The following is a 19,346-nucleotide window of genomic DNA, read 5'->3' as shown; positions in this document are numbered from 1 at the left end:
ATTACCATATCCAAGGTTCATGGCACCCATCTGATTGGTGAGCTGCTGTGCTGGGGGCGGGCCCTGGTGGGCCGTGCTGTGGTAGGGGGACTGAGGCGGCTGTCCGTATGGAGGGGCAGGGTAGCTGGAGGAAAGTAAACAAAGAGCTAAATATTTAGTCTGTTCCAATAGTATCAATTAGCTTCCTTGCCTTGCTTATTTTCCTTAATCACCACTGATTTGAAAGTACAGAGGAAAACCAACTCAGTCCTTTCACCTATTAGTCATGAAGAAAATGGAAGAGGAATGCACTAAGAGTATTGGGATGCAGATGGTTGCCTTCCAATTCTTTACCCTTTTACCTGAAGTGTGCACTTTCTCCCTCCCACTCATGGGTTTGAAAGCAATTAATTGGTGTTAACATTGGCTAGAGGGCGTTTATAGCACATGTACTGCACCAGTCCTTTCCCTTTAAATTAAATCAAATTCCATGAGGGGGACAGATCAAGTGCATACTTCAGGGAGAAGGGTAGAATTGGACCATAACAATGTTACTGTAGTAAATGGACTCGGTGGAGGAGGCTCTGTTACCTTTGAGGGTGCGCGCCGTTCTGCTGGCCGTTTGAACCGTAATGGCTGGGGACCTGTGTTGGAGGCATGCCGGAGGGGGACGACACAGGCTTCATCATCCCTGGAAGGTAAAGCACTCTCTTATGGTAACACATTATATACAAAGCATGCACCTGAGCAAAACATCTAATCTAAATGCTATGGCAATAGCATGTCCGTCCACAAAGCATCCTCTTACGGTCACACATTACATACAGAGTACAGTATAAACATGGGCAAACCTAAATAATGACACAATAGCATGGCCGTACAGAAAAAAAAACATATCCCTAGGCTTAAATGTGGTAATTTCAATTGAAGCTGCATCGCTTGACTCGTTCATGAACAATTGCTACTGGACACTTCCCAACTGACAAGATCAGACCTGTTAAATGATCAACTAAACAGAAGACTTCACAGGAGGAATGGAAGACCAAAGGCACGTGGCTTTACCTGTTGGTGGGGCGGGGAATGATTGAGGTGGTCCCCCATAGTGTCTATAGAGGGGCTGGGCAGGCGCGCTCCCAAACCCGGCTGGGTAGCCCCCCATCCCAGGCTGGGCCTGGGAGTAGGGAGGTGTGGCAACATAACCCTGCTGACTCATCCTATGTGCCGTTATGGTCTTCTCATTACAAAATGGAGGAGATCCAACAACCTGCAAAGATGGAAGCACCGAGTAAGGAATTTTGCTTTCTGATGAGGCAGATAATTTAAGGAAATGTCTATTGTTCTAGCATTCTCTAGTAGTCTTGAGGGGCCCAAAAAGTTGTTTGAATTTAATAATGAGATTACAAAAACTCTAATTCACAGAATTTCACAAACCAAGCTACAACTGTCACTTTGCACCTGGGAAGATTTTTCATAGACTGCACACTTAATATGCTTTGTGGTCGTCACTACTTTTCTCACACCTAACATCAGTATTTTCCTCCAGTACAAAGTAAATAAGTGTCTCTATGTTACGCGCTGTAAATCATCTCACAGGTCTCCCGAGTGGCGCAGTGGTCTAAGGCACTGCATCGCAGTGCTAGCTGTGCCACTAGAGATCCTGGTTCGAATCCAGGCTCTGTCGTAGCCGGCCGCGACCGGGAGACCCATGGGGCGGCGTGCAATTGGCCCAGCGTCGTCCAGGGTAGGGGAGGGAATGGCCGGCAGGGATGTAGCTCAGTTGATAGAGTTGTGGGTTCGATTCCCACAGGGGGTATGAAAAAAAAATAATGTATACACTAACTGTAAGTCGCTCTGGATAAGAGCGTCTGCTAAATGACTAAAATGTAAATGTAAATGTATTCTCCACCAGGCAACACCAACAAGCAATATTTGACCTCAAGACAACGTCAACGCTCACGTGTAACAAGACCCAAGAACATTGGACTATTGGGAGATAAGAGAGTTCCATCTTTGATAACATTGGCTAATCTACAAGTGACTCAATTTATACTGTTGTTGCCAGTCAGTTTCCTGCAACAATGGTCCTAAAATAAGAATGATTATTCTCTCAAGATTAATATATGCGATAACATTTGAGAACACAATGTAATTATACTCTTATATTATTACTATATATAATATCATGTCTTACAACTGTTGGTTGGTGATAGCCTGTGTAATGGTTGCTTAATGACATTTTGGAGCAGAAATTGTAGGTAGATACAGTATCTCTTAATTGCGGTTCAAATTATTGAATTACTGATTTAGGCCTAGCTTCACAAGCTCATGTGCAGTGTTGGTGAAATAATTATTGAGCAATAGGCTTCTCAGTAAGTCCAATGGTTATAAATAAATACATAGGCCTAAATAAGTTAGTCACCTTCTGCAAAATAGGCAAATAATAATAATGAAAAAACGAATTATTGGTCTCCCTTGTAAGCTATTTTTTGTCCTTAAATCTCTCGGTAAGGCTGCATTTTTTTCAGTTTTAGAACAACCTGATCTTGACTTTCTGGACTTGCACAAGTCTATACAACAGCTGTCAAATATTGCTCAATTAAGGCCACAAACAGCTGCCTCGTATTGCGACTCATATCAAATGCAAAAGTACTTAAAATTGGAGAGAAAAAAAATCCATAGATGAAGACAGAAATATCAAAAGAAACAGTCATGGGTAAAAACGTAGCCTACTATACGACGAGTAGTTCAGCCACTACCCAGAATTGCCACGTCAAAGACCGTTATAATGGTTTAAAAGCTGAGCTTCACCAACCTAGCTAGGACCTAGGCTAGGTAGCCTAGCTACCATTCAGTTACAACCAGACAGACATCAATATTTATCAACTGCGTGAAAATATATAGGTTGTTTACGCCACCCGAAACAATATCCATCTATCCAACACAACAATTGCGTTTCGGGTGTGCGCGGTGTATTTACAAATAAATACGATGTGTCGTTCATACACGGAAATTGCTAACGCGTTAGCTAACAGTACATAGCTAGCTATGAAAGCATTTGGGTATAAAATGCATTTTAATTGGCCTACATCAGACAGTGAAATACTCTCTTATAAAACGTATTAGGCTTTTCTGTAAAATTTTATTATTTACCTGTATTCTGGGGAGTACCTGCCGAGGCTCTTTTCTATGAATTCCTGATAGTCAAAGTAGAGTGCCACGTCAAACTCCAACACAGCACCGGTCCCTATGTTACGCGCTGTAAATCTCACAGTGGTAAGTGCGCATGAACCAACCTGTGGGAAACCCTACACGTCAGCATAGACAAATATTATTGCGCCGATTGCATAGCATAAAACACTCTCAAGGCTTAGAAAATTGTGCATTTCTGATCTGTCAGCCAGGCCATCAACTGCTCATAATGTAAACTAGGCAGTAGGCCTATCTAAACTTAATTTCGTTCTCCATTCAATAGGCAGTAACAATTTGAATAGATCCACTATCAGGTGATCTAAAAACGTGATCTAAAAAGGCTTATCAACAATGTCTATGTAATTGAGACCAGGCCAATTAGCTCATAACAATTAAAGTCCCAACAGGCTAGTTCTACCAACTCCAGATTTTGTGCAGATTATTTCTGATGTGAAAACATGAAGTGTCTCAATAGACAATCACCACTTGAATTCAATGGTTTGCATCTCTGCATATTTGTAGGTGACATGTGACTGTATTGTGTTTATACACTTACTAGTGTTTGTGTAGGCCTGTGCACAAGACAAGTTCCCTATCAGTACAATGTTCCTATTATTTTCTATTGCCACTAACATCTCTCTATTATAGGCTATTATATTGTCTTTTATTCTATTGTATAGGTAGGCAATTGCCAAACGCAAAACAGTACACTCAATATCCTGGGTACCTCACATGCTCAAACTCGAGAAAATTTACCGCGGGCCACCACTTACTGAGAACGTCATCAGATAACCCATTCATAGACCCGAACTACATTTAGCGCCTATTGACAATAGTAGGCCTATCTTCTGCCTGTTGTTAAGAGCCCCAACTCTCAGCGATAAATACTTTTCAAAAAACAAAAGGTTAAATTACTACACATAGGGTTAAGCCACATTTCCATGTTACAGGGCTTGTTTACTGAAAATAGACTGAAGACAGAGGTAGCACCTGGCTAATTAGCTATATCTTCGTCTCCAAACACCTGTGTGTAGATAGAGTATTGGCTGCCAGAGCCAATTCGCCTCTAAACAAGAGCATGTAAGGTCCTTGGACTATAAGGAGCAAAGTTCGGCTCCAATAGTCCATTATTTGTCTAGTCATCAGATATTCTTTTTACATTTACAATGCAATTAATCAACACATTTATAGGGATAAACAATAATAATAAGGCCCATTATTATTGTAGCTACACTGTATAAGAAGTTAAGTTTCGGTGGCCCCATACAAATGCAGCTATAAAACATTCCCAAGAGCTCACCACTTGATGAGCAGGCGGGGCAATGTGCAATGACGTTTCAGAGCGGGCTGGACTCGGGATAACTTGCAGATGATGGGAATTATACTGCACTGTGTTGCTCTTGGTTTCCTAGAGCCCTGTTGGTCGAACTCCGGACAATTTGATGATAGCGGTTTTGGTGGGCGCCTGTTGCGTGTGGCATGGGCACTGGGGATTGTATCTGTGTAACTGTGCGCGGAGGCGCGCCCTGGGGCTTCAGTCTCTGCGAAGGAGAGGGGGATGCCTATCGACCTTTGCAGGTTTATCAGGTAGAAACATAATTAGTTTGAAATATGTTTTTGTTAATTGTTAATGCTTTTGGAGTTGGAATGTTTTAACATAGGCCAACGGAGACTTCATCAAGATTATGCTCTGTCGCATTGCAGGTTTGTTTTGTCTCGCTTTTATTTCTGGAATCTTTCTGTTGAACCATGTAAAACGTGCATTTACATGTCATACAGTGTGGCTTTAGGAACATGTTTATGTCAAACATTGTTTGTTTGAAACTCCATTTTCAAAAGAGGATGTCATCTATTATCTTATCATTCTGAACTTGGCTGTAGGCCTATGTTAGTGCATCCAGACAATGTAAGTTAGTAATTCTAACGGTGCTTTTCCCAATAGCATACATTTCTTGGTGAGCATTTGTGGCCAACAAGTTTTTTTCTCTCCTCATGTTTAGGAACAGTGGCCACTTGGAAGTGAGTTAACTAGCTAAGCTGAAATGTAGGTTATTTGCTGGGAAGATGTTGAGACAGGGATCCTAATGATGTTGCTCTTTAGGGTTGACGTTGTAGCCTACATTTCATATGGTAAATGAATTGTTTTGAAAAGGCTTGATTTGGGCAAATGTTTTGAGTATAGAGAGCGTTTGTTTGAGACAGGCAGAATTCCCCTTTTTCTGGTGTGTCGGATATGTTTTTCTTGTATGCCTATGATTTCTGGGAACCCTTATATGGTCAGTGCTCGAGGACTGTGGAGTGCAGAGCGATCTATCAGTTATCGCTAATGAAGATTTCAGCAAGAATCTAAACATGCTTGAGCTCTCGCGTTCCTTCAGGGGTCACGGAGTGATAATAACCTAAACAAAGAGGGAAAGATGGAAAGCTGTTGGATGGGAACTTTTATTTAGATAAGTCTCAATCGAAAATGGTAGATTTGTTAAGTCTTGTTTAATTGAAGAAGATGATCATTGAAGCCTATAGGCCTAATTGCGAAGCCAACCACTTGTTGATTCATACAGAAGGCCTATCCCATGCAGTCCTAATTTGTAGCCTATTACTTGCTACATGTTAGTAATTGTATCCAGCTGAAATAATGCTGCCTTTCCAAATGGCATAACTTTCTTGGTGAGCATTTGTGGCCAACAACTTTTATTCTCCTCGTGTTTAGGAACAGTGGCCACTTGGCTACACATTACTATGTAGGTACAGTGCACGACTGTATTAGATAATGGACAGTAAACCCATGCTGACAGAGAGACTGTTACCAAAAGGCAATCCTCTCCTTCATTGGCCACACATAGAGCTACCTGGGAAGCATCGCATAGTGATAAACTGATCCTTAAAGCGCATGGGTGCTTTATGTAGCAATGCCATCCAAAGACAGCTGATGGATCAGTGTGACTAGGCTATGTCAAGTGCATTGTAAAGGAAGTCAAAATGATTATGCTTGTGAATGATGGTGTAGATTGGTACCCCATCGACCACAGCCAGCCCCCCAGCAAGGGGTCAAGGTGTAGCTTAGAGGGGGTCTAGGACTGTGAGGCATTGATTTGTTCTGGCCAGTAGAACAACTCGCAAGCAATGCTCTCCCCTGCACTAAAAGTTCTAATAGGCAGCCCAATAAAAAAGGCTGAACCAATAAATATTTTAATACCTCATCATGAAATACTAACTCTGAAATGGCCAAATAACTAAGCTTTGTGGGGGTACACTCTCCTAATTGAAATTTTAAGTGGACCCACAACACTGACCCAAACCTCACTAGTAGCCATTTACTGGTTATAGGACTATTTAAGTCATTACATCCTTTGTTTTAGGGAGAGCCTGGTTTTGCTTTGTGGAACTCCAGGGAATGACGTTGGTAACATATGGACCAAACATATGAACCACATTTTTAAAGAATTAAACTATTTTAAAGGTCCTTTTTTGACAGACGTTGCAATTCAGTAAACAGGATTGATGATGTCACCAAGTACTAAGCACTAAGGGGTGGTTTCCCAGTCACATATTAAGCCTAGTCCAGGACTAAAAAGCATGCTCAATGGAGAATCTTCGTTGAACGTGCTTTTTAGTCAAGGACTAAGCTTAGTCTGTGTCCTGGAAACCGGCCCAAAGAGTGCCACAAGACTGTTAGCCCACTGAACTATTCAGGGAGCTAACACAAGTGTTCAGGTCTCAGGCAAATTTACTCATCATGAGAGCATAGTTTACTGAAGCGCCTCCATTTATCTACAGAAGTGTACACTGTACAGCATTTCATAGATGGTATAATTCCAATTTTAAAAGAGCTGTCCACTTCATAGATCCACAATACTCCCTTTGAGCACCAATATGATTTATTTAACCTCAAGTGAAACATTTAGTAATTTACTTATCCAAAAAAAAAACATGTACAAAGACTGTTTGTAAATCATATGATACCATGTGAAAAGCATTACCTCAAGCCTGACCGAAATAGCCAAAACTGCTTCACTTGAACTGTCAACCCTCCCTCCGCCCATTGGTCACACAATGTTTGAATCAATGTTTTTCCACCTCATTGCAATGAAATTACGTTGAACCAACGTGGAATAGACGTTGAATTGACGTCTGTACCCAGTGGGCGTTAACTGACCTGCCTCTCTAACCACAAGGCTACTGCCATTACCTTGTTAGACTTTGAAGCTAGAATGCTCATATAATAATTCAGCATGTGCTCTTCCAGGTGTTGGAATGTTACACTCCCCAGGACTTGTTTAAGGAAATCTGTCATCAACTTGTCAACCATATAGAGAGAGTAAACCCATTTCTTTTACACAAATACATTCCTGTGACATCAAAAGCATGTACCAAAAAATCCCCCCAATACATGAAAATCAAACATTTTACGAACTCTATGACATTTATATATTATAACATATAATATACAGGTAACTGCCAAAATAAAGGAAACACCAACAGAGTCTTAATAAGGCATTGGGCCACCACGAGCCCTGTGGATGGGGGCATTTTCCTATCAGGATAGAAATGATTCACTCAGAAAGGCTGTGTATTTATTTGTGTTTACCTTGAGTGGACCTAAACCATACCAGAGGGGTATCCTACGAAGCAACCTAGATCTACTCAGGGTTTTCTAAAGCTAACCAGCTTCAGTTAGCTTCACATTCCAACTCAGGCTTCATCCATTCTACGAGGATGGATATTGCTTGTCCGCCTGCCGCTAACTCTAGCAGGCATGTCGCTCATGGCTAGTCGAACGCCGGACTCTTCATTGAGACAATGCTGAAACATCAATCCATGGGGGGAGTCAGTGCCACATTTTAATTTGCACCGAAATAAAAATGAAATTTTATTTTGCAAATTCATCAGGCTATGGTGTGAAATAGGCTTTTAGAAGTGCCATCTTTATTTTATTACTTATCTTTAATGCCATCTTTGGTGTGCTTTGGGGTGCTTATCGATGCACAAGCACATTTTTTCCCCCACTCCTATCATACAAAAGCTTTACATTGCGTGAAATTTAAAATGCATTCTGTCATTACTATATGTGTAATGTGATATATTTTAACTTTCTTTTTTAAGACAAAAAAAACATTTGATTAATAAAATATTTAAATCAGTAGTCTTCCTCAAATGAAGGGGATGATGATGCCACGGGAGGCTGCTGAGGGGAGGACGGCTCATAATAATGGCTGGAATGGAGCAAATGGAATGGCATCAAACACATGGAAACCACGTGTTTCATGTGTAGGAAACAATTCCATTTATTAAGTTCCAGCCATTACTATGAGCCCGTCCTCCCCAATTAAGATGCCACCAGCCGCCTGTGGATGATGCAATCTTTGCAAGAGGAAGGGAATCGGATTTCATTGGTCCTCAGTCATTTCATTCTGGGTAAGTGGAGTTAGCCGTGAGTTAGCCTGGCCTGGAGCAGGTTAGTTCTGAAGGATTCGTTGCCATAGAAATGTACCTGGCTTAAAGGTGAGCCAATTCCGTATGACCGTTTATTCCGAGTTGAATTTAGAGTTGACCAAAGTTACCTCACTAACTCCTCAAACCTGCTTTGTAGGATACCCTTCAGGAAAATGCACCCCACACCATAACAGAGCCACCAGAAGCCTAATTTACTCAAGTATTTCCTTTATTTTGGCAGTTACCTCTATATATAATATATATATTATAATAGTTGAATTCAACCTTTTGACTTTGTCTGAATTTGTTCTACTGATTGAGGTCAATCCTAAGCTAATAAATTATTGATTTACCCATTATGCTCAGTGGCCTTTCAACTAAACAGCACTGCAGTGTTTAACACGAAAGTCAGAAGAATCTCATAAAAGTCAGGTTGAAATTCAAAGAGAGTGGGAGAAATCGCCTATCACCGAGATTTAAGTGCCTGGCACTTGTTCAGTGTCATGGAGCACGATCAAAGGGAATATCTTTGTTTTTCTGGACAAACACTCACTCAGTTACTATGTTACCGTAACTGCATTGCTTTTATAAAGGGATGTTAACCTCTGGGTATATGTGTTTCAGAGTTTGAGTTTTTGTACTTTGGTCCTGTTCTATTTGAAATTAAAACTGAACATACATACATTTCTGGACATGCAACGTTGCACTGACGTGGCTATTTAGAAAATGTTAGCTTTTTGTGTCATTCAATTTCAACTGAAGTCATCCTTGATTCTATTACTTGATGTTGACATTCAATTGATTTAGTTAATTTATTTAGGGCAGAGCAAGTAATAACTTTTAATTGACACAGACAGAATTACAATGCTGCTGTATCATATCATCCATGATAAGCCTCACTCGGCCACAGCCACTCCAGTAATGTTCATCTATAAATAAGCCAAACAACTGGATTTCCATTTTTAGACAAATAGTCTCGCTCTAGGCCTTGTTTTTTTCAGAATTGGGGAATGTGTTGACATTCCAAAAAACACTAATGTAGAGCAACTTGGCTTATTTACTTCACATCAGACAGTAACAATGGGCCTTTATTAGGCAAGGCAGCTGTGAATGAGGCCTTTCTAATGTAGCGTAAGGAATAGGGGAAAATTGAATTAAATTAAAGTTGAATTAAATTTGTAGGGAAGTGCAATGAAAACACCCACCACTCCTCAAGAAAAGGGTTTTGCACATGACATCCTCATTGAACTCATTGTTGGATTTGTCAAACAAATAAAGTTTGATTAAACTGCAGTATTTTAGGGTTAAGGGTGCTAAGTTCCAAAAGATGGTCTCTCCAAAGTCTGAGCACATTGTTACAGCGCATTCAGAAAGTATTCAGACCCCTTCACTTTTTCCACATTTTGTTACGTTACAGCCTTATTCTAAAATGGATCAAATAAAAAAGTCCTCATCAACACACAATACCCCATAATGACAAAGCGAAAACAGGTTTTTAGAAATGTTTGCAAATGTATTACAAATAAAATAACGGAAATACCTTATTTCCATAAGTATTCAGACCCTTTGCTATGAAACTCGAAATTGAGCTCAAGCGCATCCTGTTTCCATTGATCATCCTTGAGATGTTTCTACAACTTGATTGGAGTCCATCTGTGGTAAATTCAATTGATTGGACATCATTTGGAAAGGCACACACCTGTCTATATAAGGTCCCACAGTTGACAGTGCATGTCAGAGCAAAAACCAAGCCATGAGGTCGAAGGAATTGTCCGTAGAGCTCCGAGACAGGATTGTGTCGATGTACAGATCTAGGGAAGGGTACCAAAAACTGTCTGCAGCATTGAAGGTCCCCAAGAACACAGTGGCCTCCATCATTCTTAAATGGAAAAAGTTTGGAACCACCAAGACTCTTGCTAGAGCTGGCCGACCAGACAAACTGAGCAATCGGGGGAGAAGAGCCTTGGTCAGGGAGGACAACCATCTCTGCAGCACTCCACCAATCAGGCCTTTACGGTAGAGTGGCCAGACGGAAGCCACTCTTCAGTAAAAGGCACAGTTTGCCAAAAGGCACCTAAAGGAGCATGAGAAACAAGATTCTCTGGTCTGATGAAACCAAGATTGAACTCTTTGGCCTAAATGCCTGGAGGAAACCTGGCACCATCCCTACGGTGAAGCATGGTGGTGGCAGCATCACGCTGTGGGGATGTTTTTTAGCGGCAGGGAGACTAGTCAGGATCGAGGGAAAGATGAACAGAAGAAAGTACAGAGAGGTCCTTGATGAAAACCTGCTCCAGAGCGCTCAGGACCTCAGACTGGGGCGAAGGTTCACCTTCCAACAGGACAACGACCCTAAGCACACAGCCAAGACAACACAGGAGTGGCTTCGGGACAAGTCTCTGAATGTCCTTGAGTGGCCCAGCCAGAGCCCGGACTTGAACCCGATCGAACATCTCTGGAGAAACCTGAAAATAGCTGTTCAGCGACGCTCCCCATCCAACCTGACTGAGCTTGAGCGGATCTGCAAAGAAGAATGGGAGAAACTCCCCAAATACAGGTGTGCCAAGCTTGTAGCATCATACCCAAGAAGACTCGAGGCTGTAATCGCTGCCAAAGGTGCTTCAACAAATTACTGAGTAAAGGGTCTAAATACTTATGTAAATGTCATATTTCAGTTTTTTGTTACATTTAGTCATTATGGGGTATTGTGTGTAGATTGAGGAAAAAAACAATTTAATCAATTTTAGAATAAGGCTGTAACGTAACAAAATGTGGAAAAGGGGTCTGAATACTTTCCGAATGCACTGTATTTAAGCCCTGTGTGTATGTCTTCTTTAGCTTAGCTGTCAAATATTTGCCTGTGCCGGTGTGAAATGGCAATAGATGACGTCTCTTGCGAGTCTACGACTCAATCGACGACATCTGAAGAGTGACCTCGTGGTAACAGCAAGTCATCTGGAAGACATAACTTTAAGCTTGTCTTGAGACTTTTTGAGGAGGGTTGGAGCAGGGGGTGGGGGAGAAGAGCTGTCAGTAAAAGCTTTAAAAGCTAACATACCAAGATTGTGAGAAATATTCCACTGGCAGAGGTAGGGCACTTTCATATCTGATCAATTGGAGTTATTCAAAGCTTCTGTTGGATTACGTGTGAGCAGGGCTCCCTCTCTAAGAAGAAAGTGGCTGTTGAATGTACTGACATGCAGTAGGCCCACAGTGTGAGGGGGTCTCTTTACACTCAAGAGGCTGTTTTCCATATATGGGAAGTTGTTTTTTAATCTGACTTTTTACCAACAAAGTTGGTGAAGTCTCAACGCACTTCATTTTTTAAAGGTGCAGAAACTCTTTGGCCTGACTGAAATGCAGCCACATTTCAATAAGTAGGGGATATTTCTTTGTTGTTTTTATTCATGGAAAATGTTGTAGCCAGCATGTCTATTTTCATGTCATTTCCTCTAACTGATTTAGTGTAAACACAATCCCACATTACTGAATTGATTTTCGAAGTATTTTGCATCTCGAAATGGTATTATACTGAACACTTGGGTTTCTCCAAATCCTGCCTCACCGAATTTGTGAAACATGTTACGTCGATGTTGACTGACATCAACTTTTGACATCGTAGTGCTAGCCTCTAGGCTTCCTAGTGTGGAGTTCTCCCCTCTTGTCGCTAACATAAAGATTCATGAAGACAGTCCCTTTACAAGTCAGCATGTTGAATAAACTTAATTTGAACTTACTACCATTTGACCGCTGTGTTCTTCCTTATACTGTTGGAAATAAGAGACAAAAACACCTACATATGATTTATTACTGACTTAAAAACGCAGGTCTGTGCGTGGCTCTCACGGTTTATTTGTTCATCACCTGAGATATTTATGAAAATACCCTCAAATGAAAGGTGAAATTCTGTCTTGTCGCCTCATAAGAAACACTTGATATCAAATCCAAAATGCTGGAGTATAGAGATACATTGAACATTTTTGCTTCACTGTCCAAAGACATATGGAGGGGACTGTTAACTCCAAAGGAAAGGCCTACCTCTGATAACAGCGTAAAGAGACCAAACTAATACTTTCAGGTTCGGTGGACTGAATTGATCATGCAATGAAACATTACAACACTTGCACCATACCAAACTCACTTTCAGTCCACATGGATGTTGCGATTTCCGTTTCCCTATCTCTCATGGTCATAGTCCTAAAGAGTGGCATTCACTGTGCTTGAAACACATTGTTGATTAATCAATTACTGTCAGGTGGCATTTCCTGCCACAGTGCAGGGGGTTGTGGCAAACGGAGTCCTTTGATTTCTACAGCCCCTTGAAATGGTGTCACATTCCAGACAGCTAGACATGGGAAAATGCATGAGATGAAAAATGTCCTGGGAATTCATCCATGAAGGCTAATTTCTGGCCTTGGCTAGATGGATTGCTATGACAATATAAATAATATAGTTGGGATTCAGTTTGCGCTATAGCTCTTTTGAAAGCGCCAGTGATGCTATTCCAACATGGTTAAATCCTATGAGATAAGTACTGTACGTTACCCTGATTTTGTGTCCATACTGAATCCAGAAAGCCTGACAGTCACCCTCGAGTTAACGTCCTATGTAGTCTACACAGATGGCAGTAAGTGAATAAATAGGGCTTCCAATTACTGAGATACAGTATGTCACTGCGTATCAAGTAAACCCCATTGTCCAAAGACCAGATTAAATATTTTCTTAAAGGGAGTCAGAAGGTCTTTATATTCAGTAAATGTCAATGTTAAAAGGGCAATCTGCAGTTTGTTATTGTTTCAACTGCTGATTGCCACTTTAATACAAGGAGGAGCACAGAAGTAATTTCAAAAGAGGGAAGTAAAGTCATTCCCCATTTTTGGGGAATATCGCTCCTGGATCAGAGCTGTTTTACCCTTCTTTTGACCGGTTTTCTAGACTAAAAAGCATGCTCAGTAGAGAATCTCTATTGAAATATCCTATTAGTCCAGGACTAGTCCTAATCTGTGTCCAGGAAACCAGCCCTGAGAGTATAGAGGCCTTTTGTTACTTGTGCATTAGTCCTAATGGTGGACCACATGAGCTTGATTAAGATGCTGTACTATCAAATACCCTTTTCTCACGCATTCCCTGCAGTCGTAGAGTTATAGCAGGAGACAAATGGCGTTGTCCATTCACTTGTGGTGACTGCGGGAGTTCACTGTGGTGGTCAATCAGTGCTTGTCATTTGCTGTGAAAAAAATGCAAACCTTGATTTCAAGTAGAGTTTTTTTATACAGTACACATTGCCTTATTGATTAAATGAATCTATACAGCAAAACCCAGTTCCATAGTTACCTGTAAGACAGATGGAAAATGTTTGCCTGAGAATTAAAAACATAATTGCTTAAAGCTGCATGGAGAAGGAACTGCCTGAAGCTATGTGTTCAATGCACAGTCTTGTATTTCCTGTTTTGTGTTGTGTTTAAGACACTAAAAATTATGTTGGAAAATTGGGAAAGGAGCAGTCAAGCGTGCCGTGAGCATAAATAGTCTCATTTTAGCCCTACAGCTGGCAATATAAAATGTCTTACTGTTAAAATCTTTATGTATGGTAAATGCCACATTGTAACTACACAAGATTATGTTGAAAGCTGCCCTGTAATCTGAATGACAGATTCAAACCTCTTATGAACACTCTTATGAACACTAATAAGCGTCTGAGTGTTTCCTTTGTTGATCTTTCCATACCAAGAGAAAAAAAGCAATAACAATTTAAGCGGAACATATACAGTACCCTGAGGAACATTTTATAAGCAATCTATGGCTGATATTTAACAGTGGCAAAGCAGTCCTGTCCAGAACATTGTCTGACATCTGTGTCTATCACTATGGCTCAGGAGGGGAAAGAAATGAAAGGTTTCCCCTCCTTTTTTGGAGGAGGGAGGGAGGAGTGGTGCTGTGGTGGTCCAGACAGACTTTCCTCCCACAGAGAGTCCAAACACAGGCTCACAGGAGGCCTCCATATACGGCCCTGTTTGCACACAGACTGCTCCTAAAACCCAGGCTGGAGTCACACTGTTTTATCAGACGGTTACCAGCTCATAAAAGAAACCCATAAAACTTATCTGTATATATAGCAAGGTCTTGTTTTTTATCACAGGTTGTCAGGTAGTGGCCTTTTCAGTAGTATATTACTATTATGGTACGGTATACGTATGTGAATCATGTTGATACTATGTTGGAGAGAGTGGGAACTCTGGTTTGACTCTGACAGAGGCAGGTGGCTAGGATGGGGATCAAAATAATGTAGGCAAGGCAGCACATGAAATTCTGGCCTACAGTTGTAAGCAGAGTGAGTGACAGCAAGGAGAAACAGCCCAGCTAGCAAATGTGGTTCCTTGGAAGTTGTGGGAATGTATGTTTTTGGTTTCACATTGGTTGTGGGAACAAAGCCATACATTTCCTGATGTTTTTTAAATGTTCTGAGAACAGAAGTGAAAATGTTGCCTATTCTGGGAACGTTTATTGTTAGGTTGTAGGGAGGTTCTGAGAACGTTTTACTCTGGTTCCTTTAAAGTTTTCCTGGAAGGTTTTATTAACGCTCTGAGAATGGAAATGATAGGCTATTTTGAGGTTTTTGAATAACTTCCTTAAAACGTTCACTAAATGTTTCAATAAGACTTAATAACACAGCTAGCTTATTTGGGGTTAACTTTTTTGAACTCCAAGCACAGATAAGACACATGGAAATGTATTTCCTTAAGCATTAATCATGCAAACACATTTTGTTTTTTTATTGTGACACAGCATCATTTTCGGAACAATTTGAGAACATTACTTTAAATAGAACCATGAGGAAACCGATAAGAAACATAATACTGAAGTACTGAAATTCCCAGAGAAGGACGTTGTTTCTTAACGTTCTTTGTACTATTTGAGAACATTCCCAACGTCAAACCAGTTGGAGAACGTACCTAGAACATTGCCAAAATGTAAATTAAATGTAACTATGTTTGAACTTTTAGGAAAGTAATGAAATAACAAGAAAAAAACGTTTTTTTATCAAGTTTCTTAAATGTGCTGAGAATGTTCCAAAGCCAAGCAACTATCCTGCACCATTTGGAGAAAGTAGGGGGAAGGTTGTATGAAAAATAACTATAGGACAACCACACTCTCACCAAGCTCTAAGAAACATGGTTCTCAGAACATTATGTGCTAGCTGGGATGCAACCAGGGCTATTCCCATGAGTAATGTAAAAGGAAATAGAGAGGTGTGGTTGAAATTGTTGCCTGTCTGGTTTATACATTTGTTCAGTGTATATATCAATGCATTATCTAAATTGCGCAGCTATACTGTATATCAATGCATTATCTATTACTGAACAAAAATATAAATGCAACATGTAAAGTGTTGGTCCCATGTTTCATGAACTGAAATAAAAGATCCCAGACATTTTCTGTATGCACAAAAAGCTTATTTCTCTCAGATTTTTTGCAGAAATGTGTTTACTTCCCGGTTAGTGAGCATTTCTCCTTTGCCCAGATAATCCCTCCACCTGAGAGGTGTGGCATATCAAGAAGCTGATTAAACAGCATGACCATTACACAGGTGCACCTTGTGCTGGGGACAATAAAAGGCCACTCTAACATGTGCAGTTTTGTCACACAACACAATGCCACAGATGTCTCAAGTTTTGAGGGAGCGTGCAATTGGCGTACTGACTACAGGAATATCCACCAGAGCTGTTGCCAGATAGTTTAATGTTAATTTCTCTACCATAAGCTGCCTCGAACGTTGTTTTAGAGAATTTGGCCTCACAACTGCAGACCACATGTAAACACGCCAGCCCAGTACCACCACATCCGGCTTCTTCACCTGCGTGATCATCTGAGACCAGTCACCCGGACAGCTGATGAAACTGAGGAGTATTTCTGTCTGTAATAAAACCCTTTTGTGGGGAAAAACGTATTCTGATTGGCTGGGCCTGGCTCCCAATTGGGTGGGCCTATGCCAACCCATGGCTGCGCCCCTGCACAGTCATGTGAAATCAATAGATTAGGACCTAATGAATCTATTTCAATTGACTGATTTCCTTATATGAACTGTAACTCAGTAAAATCGTTGACATTGTTACATGTTGTGTTTATATTTTTGTTCAGTATAAATTGTGGCCGCAAATCCACTATATAAATAGTAATAATATAAACTCCGGTAATATGGATAGTCTTAACTATTTAACGGTTTGCAACGTGTATTAAAGCAATGGGCGGGTTCATTTTGCATGGCCCGGTGCCCCGGGTGTGTAGAGATTATCTTTAGGATCAATGGAATGTTCGAAAATGAGCAAACCCTGCACACCCGGGGCACCAGGCCATGTTAAACGAATTTGCCTAAAACGTTAGCGGTCAAAACCATTCATCTTGAGGCGACGGGGGGAGCTATATTAAATTGTCATATTTTTTAATACAGACTAGCTCAAAAATAAGTGAAACTTGACCAATTATCCAATGGCTTATGTTAATTAGCTGGTAAAAAGGGGTGGTGCAGAAACGTTTGCACCCCCTATTTGAATTTGCTCCATGGCAAGGCAGACAAGGATAGGGTCGTCACTATTTAACGCAGCTACAACGTCATAACCTCCGTCTATTTCAAAAATGGTTCTTCTTAAAACCTATCTCCCACCTTAACCCTAACCTTAAATTAATACAAAAAATCTAATTTTTGATTTCATGAATTTGTATGATATAGCACATTTTTGACTTTGTGGCTGTTTTATCTAGTGGAAACCCACGTGTAGGCTACAGAGAAAAGCTGTTGGATGACAGACGACTCGCGAATAGGAATAATTTTGCAGCAGGTGTTTCTGATTATTAAACATTGCCATGCTGGTGGGTGGTAACATTTAAATAAAACCCAGCCCTGAAACGAAACGTAGCCTGAAAAGAATTTGCACGCCATCTCATAGGAAAAGGCACGTAAGACTCACAGAAACATACAAAGTCACACATTCGGATTTGTCACTTCAAGCCCAAATATATCATACTTTGACTTAAACGTTGACTTATTGACTTACATCGTTGTGCAACATCATGGGTAAACTCTGGCCATCCAAAAAATGGGATTTCTACTGGGGTGGGGGTTTAAAGGCCCAGTGCAGTCAAAAACATGATTTTCCTGTGTTTTAAATATATTTCCACACTAAGGTTGGAATAATTCTGTGAAATTATGAACATAATGATTATGCCCTTTTAGTGTAAGAGCTGTTTGAAAAGACCCCCTGAAATTTCAGCCTGTTTTGGTGGGATGGATTTTTGGTCTGCCTGGTGACATCACCAGGTAGTAAATTTGTTAATAGACCAATAAGAAAGAGTTCCAAACCTCTCTGCCAATAACAGCTAGTTTTCCCCTCCCCACTCAGACCGCTCCCAGACAGTCCTAGGAAAATTCTTGCTTGGGAAATTGCTATTTTCTAAGAAGCTTTTTTGTAAAAAATAAATAAATAATTGAGCATTTTCATTGAAAACAATCACAGTAAGGCATTTAATTGTTACCCAGAAATGATTTGATATTGAGATAAAAACAGCTGCATTGGACCTTTAATCAATGGCCAATTTTATGTTTGTTTATGAAGGCCTGAATACTGTACTAAAGGGAGTAGAGACAAGATGGTGTGAAATAATCTTATGGGCCAATGTAAAAACGTATATTTTCATTCAGTTCATACTATATTTGTGAAAGCATTTGTGAATTTTCACTGTAAGAGAAAGACAATTTCATGGAATAAAACTGGGCCAGTATTCATAAAGTGTCTCAAAGTAGGAGTGCTGATCCAGTATCACGTCCCCTCCACTCCATGTCATCTTATTCATTATTATCTAAAAGGCTAAACTGATTCTAGATCAGTGCTCTTACTCTGAGACACTTTATGAATACGGGTCCAGAACTGTGGACGTTAGTACAATTAGGTTGTTTCCCAGCTTAGTCACTGTTGGGAGAAAAATCGAAGTTCATGCAGTTTATGACCTGTGCTCCCCAACATTGGCTGTACACTGCCCTCTAGTGCCAGAGTAGAGGAACAAACATCAGTGTTGTGACTGACTTAATATCATTCCCAGACACTTTCTGCCCAAATGTGCAATAGCCTGGGGACGAGGTTATGACTGACTAGATAAGGCTATGTCCAGTAAGCCTATGTGCAGAACTCCTATATGGGAAATACATGTTTTTGTCCGAATTTGTGTCCCTAGAAAAACATTTTTAAAAATTCCATTGTCATCAACTTTGTTATTCAACTCTTAGTAACTGATGAGAAGTTGTGACCCACCCAAAGTTGAACAATGAACTAAAACAGGATTGACTGGTGTGTTTGTTGTCTGTGGTTAATCTTGGATACCCAGAAGTAAAACTCTTGCGAAGCTGTCCACAAGAGATGAGTCAGTGGTTAACAACCCATGACAAATAACAAGTAAAAACCTAGTATTAATACTGCTGTGTGTCAGACAATATGTACACAATGATTGTACACAAAATAAAATGTGATCTGAGAGCAATAAGTGAAGAGAGTGTCATTTTCGGGCAGTTGGGGACATAGCAACAAAGCAAAACTGACAAAGGTTGAACCTTCAGCAGTATTGTCCCCTAAGCATTTAACATCACACTCAATTCACTGAATCCAATGTCACACTTTCATTTGTCCTTTTATTGTTCATTGGACTGACTGTTGGGAGAATCCTACGAGGCATGGGAAAGAGTTATTTACAGTTAG

General features: G+C 40.5%; 2 protein-coding genes across 2 annotated transcripts in view; one reads left to right on the top strand and one right to left on the bottom strand.

Moving 5' to 3' along the window:
- LOC311113209 (protein transport protein Sec24D-like) overlaps positions 1-3,229 on the bottom strand; it is a 31,149-nt gene extending 27,920 nt beyond the window's left edge. Inside the window, exons 1-4 of the mRNA XM_084156405.1 lie at positions 3,130-3,229; positions 1,042-1,243; positions 571-670; positions 6-124 (exon numbers count right to left, since the gene is read on the bottom strand). Coding sequence (XP_084012531.1) covers positions 6-124; positions 571-670; positions 1,042-1,192 — 370 coding nt within the window. The 5' untranslated portion in view covers positions 1,193-1,243; positions 3,130-3,229. The remainder of the gene's footprint in view (positions 1-5; positions 125-570; positions 671-1,041; positions 1,244-3,129) is intronic.
- Positions 3,230-4,647: 1,418 nt separating this feature from the next.
- Positions 4,648-19,346, top strand: part of LOC311112837 (synaptopodin-2-like) — a gene marked incomplete at both ends in the record, with an annotated part of 29,857 nt that continues 15,158 nt past the window's right edge. The window contains one exon of the mRNA XM_084155969.1: positions 4,648-4,755. Within this exon, the coding sequence (XP_084012095.1) occupies positions 4,648-4,755 (108 nt within the window). The remainder of the gene's footprint in view (positions 4,756-19,346) is intronic.

The sequence above is a fragment of the Coregonus lavaretus genome (assembly GCF_964263955.1).
Source record: "Coregonus lavaretus genome assembly, chromosome: 39".
NCBI classification, from domain to species: domain Eukaryota; kingdom Metazoa; phylum Chordata; class Actinopteri; order Salmoniformes; family Salmonidae; genus Coregonus; species Coregonus lavaretus.
Note: the sequence above shows the minus strand (reverse complement) of the source record. Positions and strands in the feature narration are given on the sequence as shown.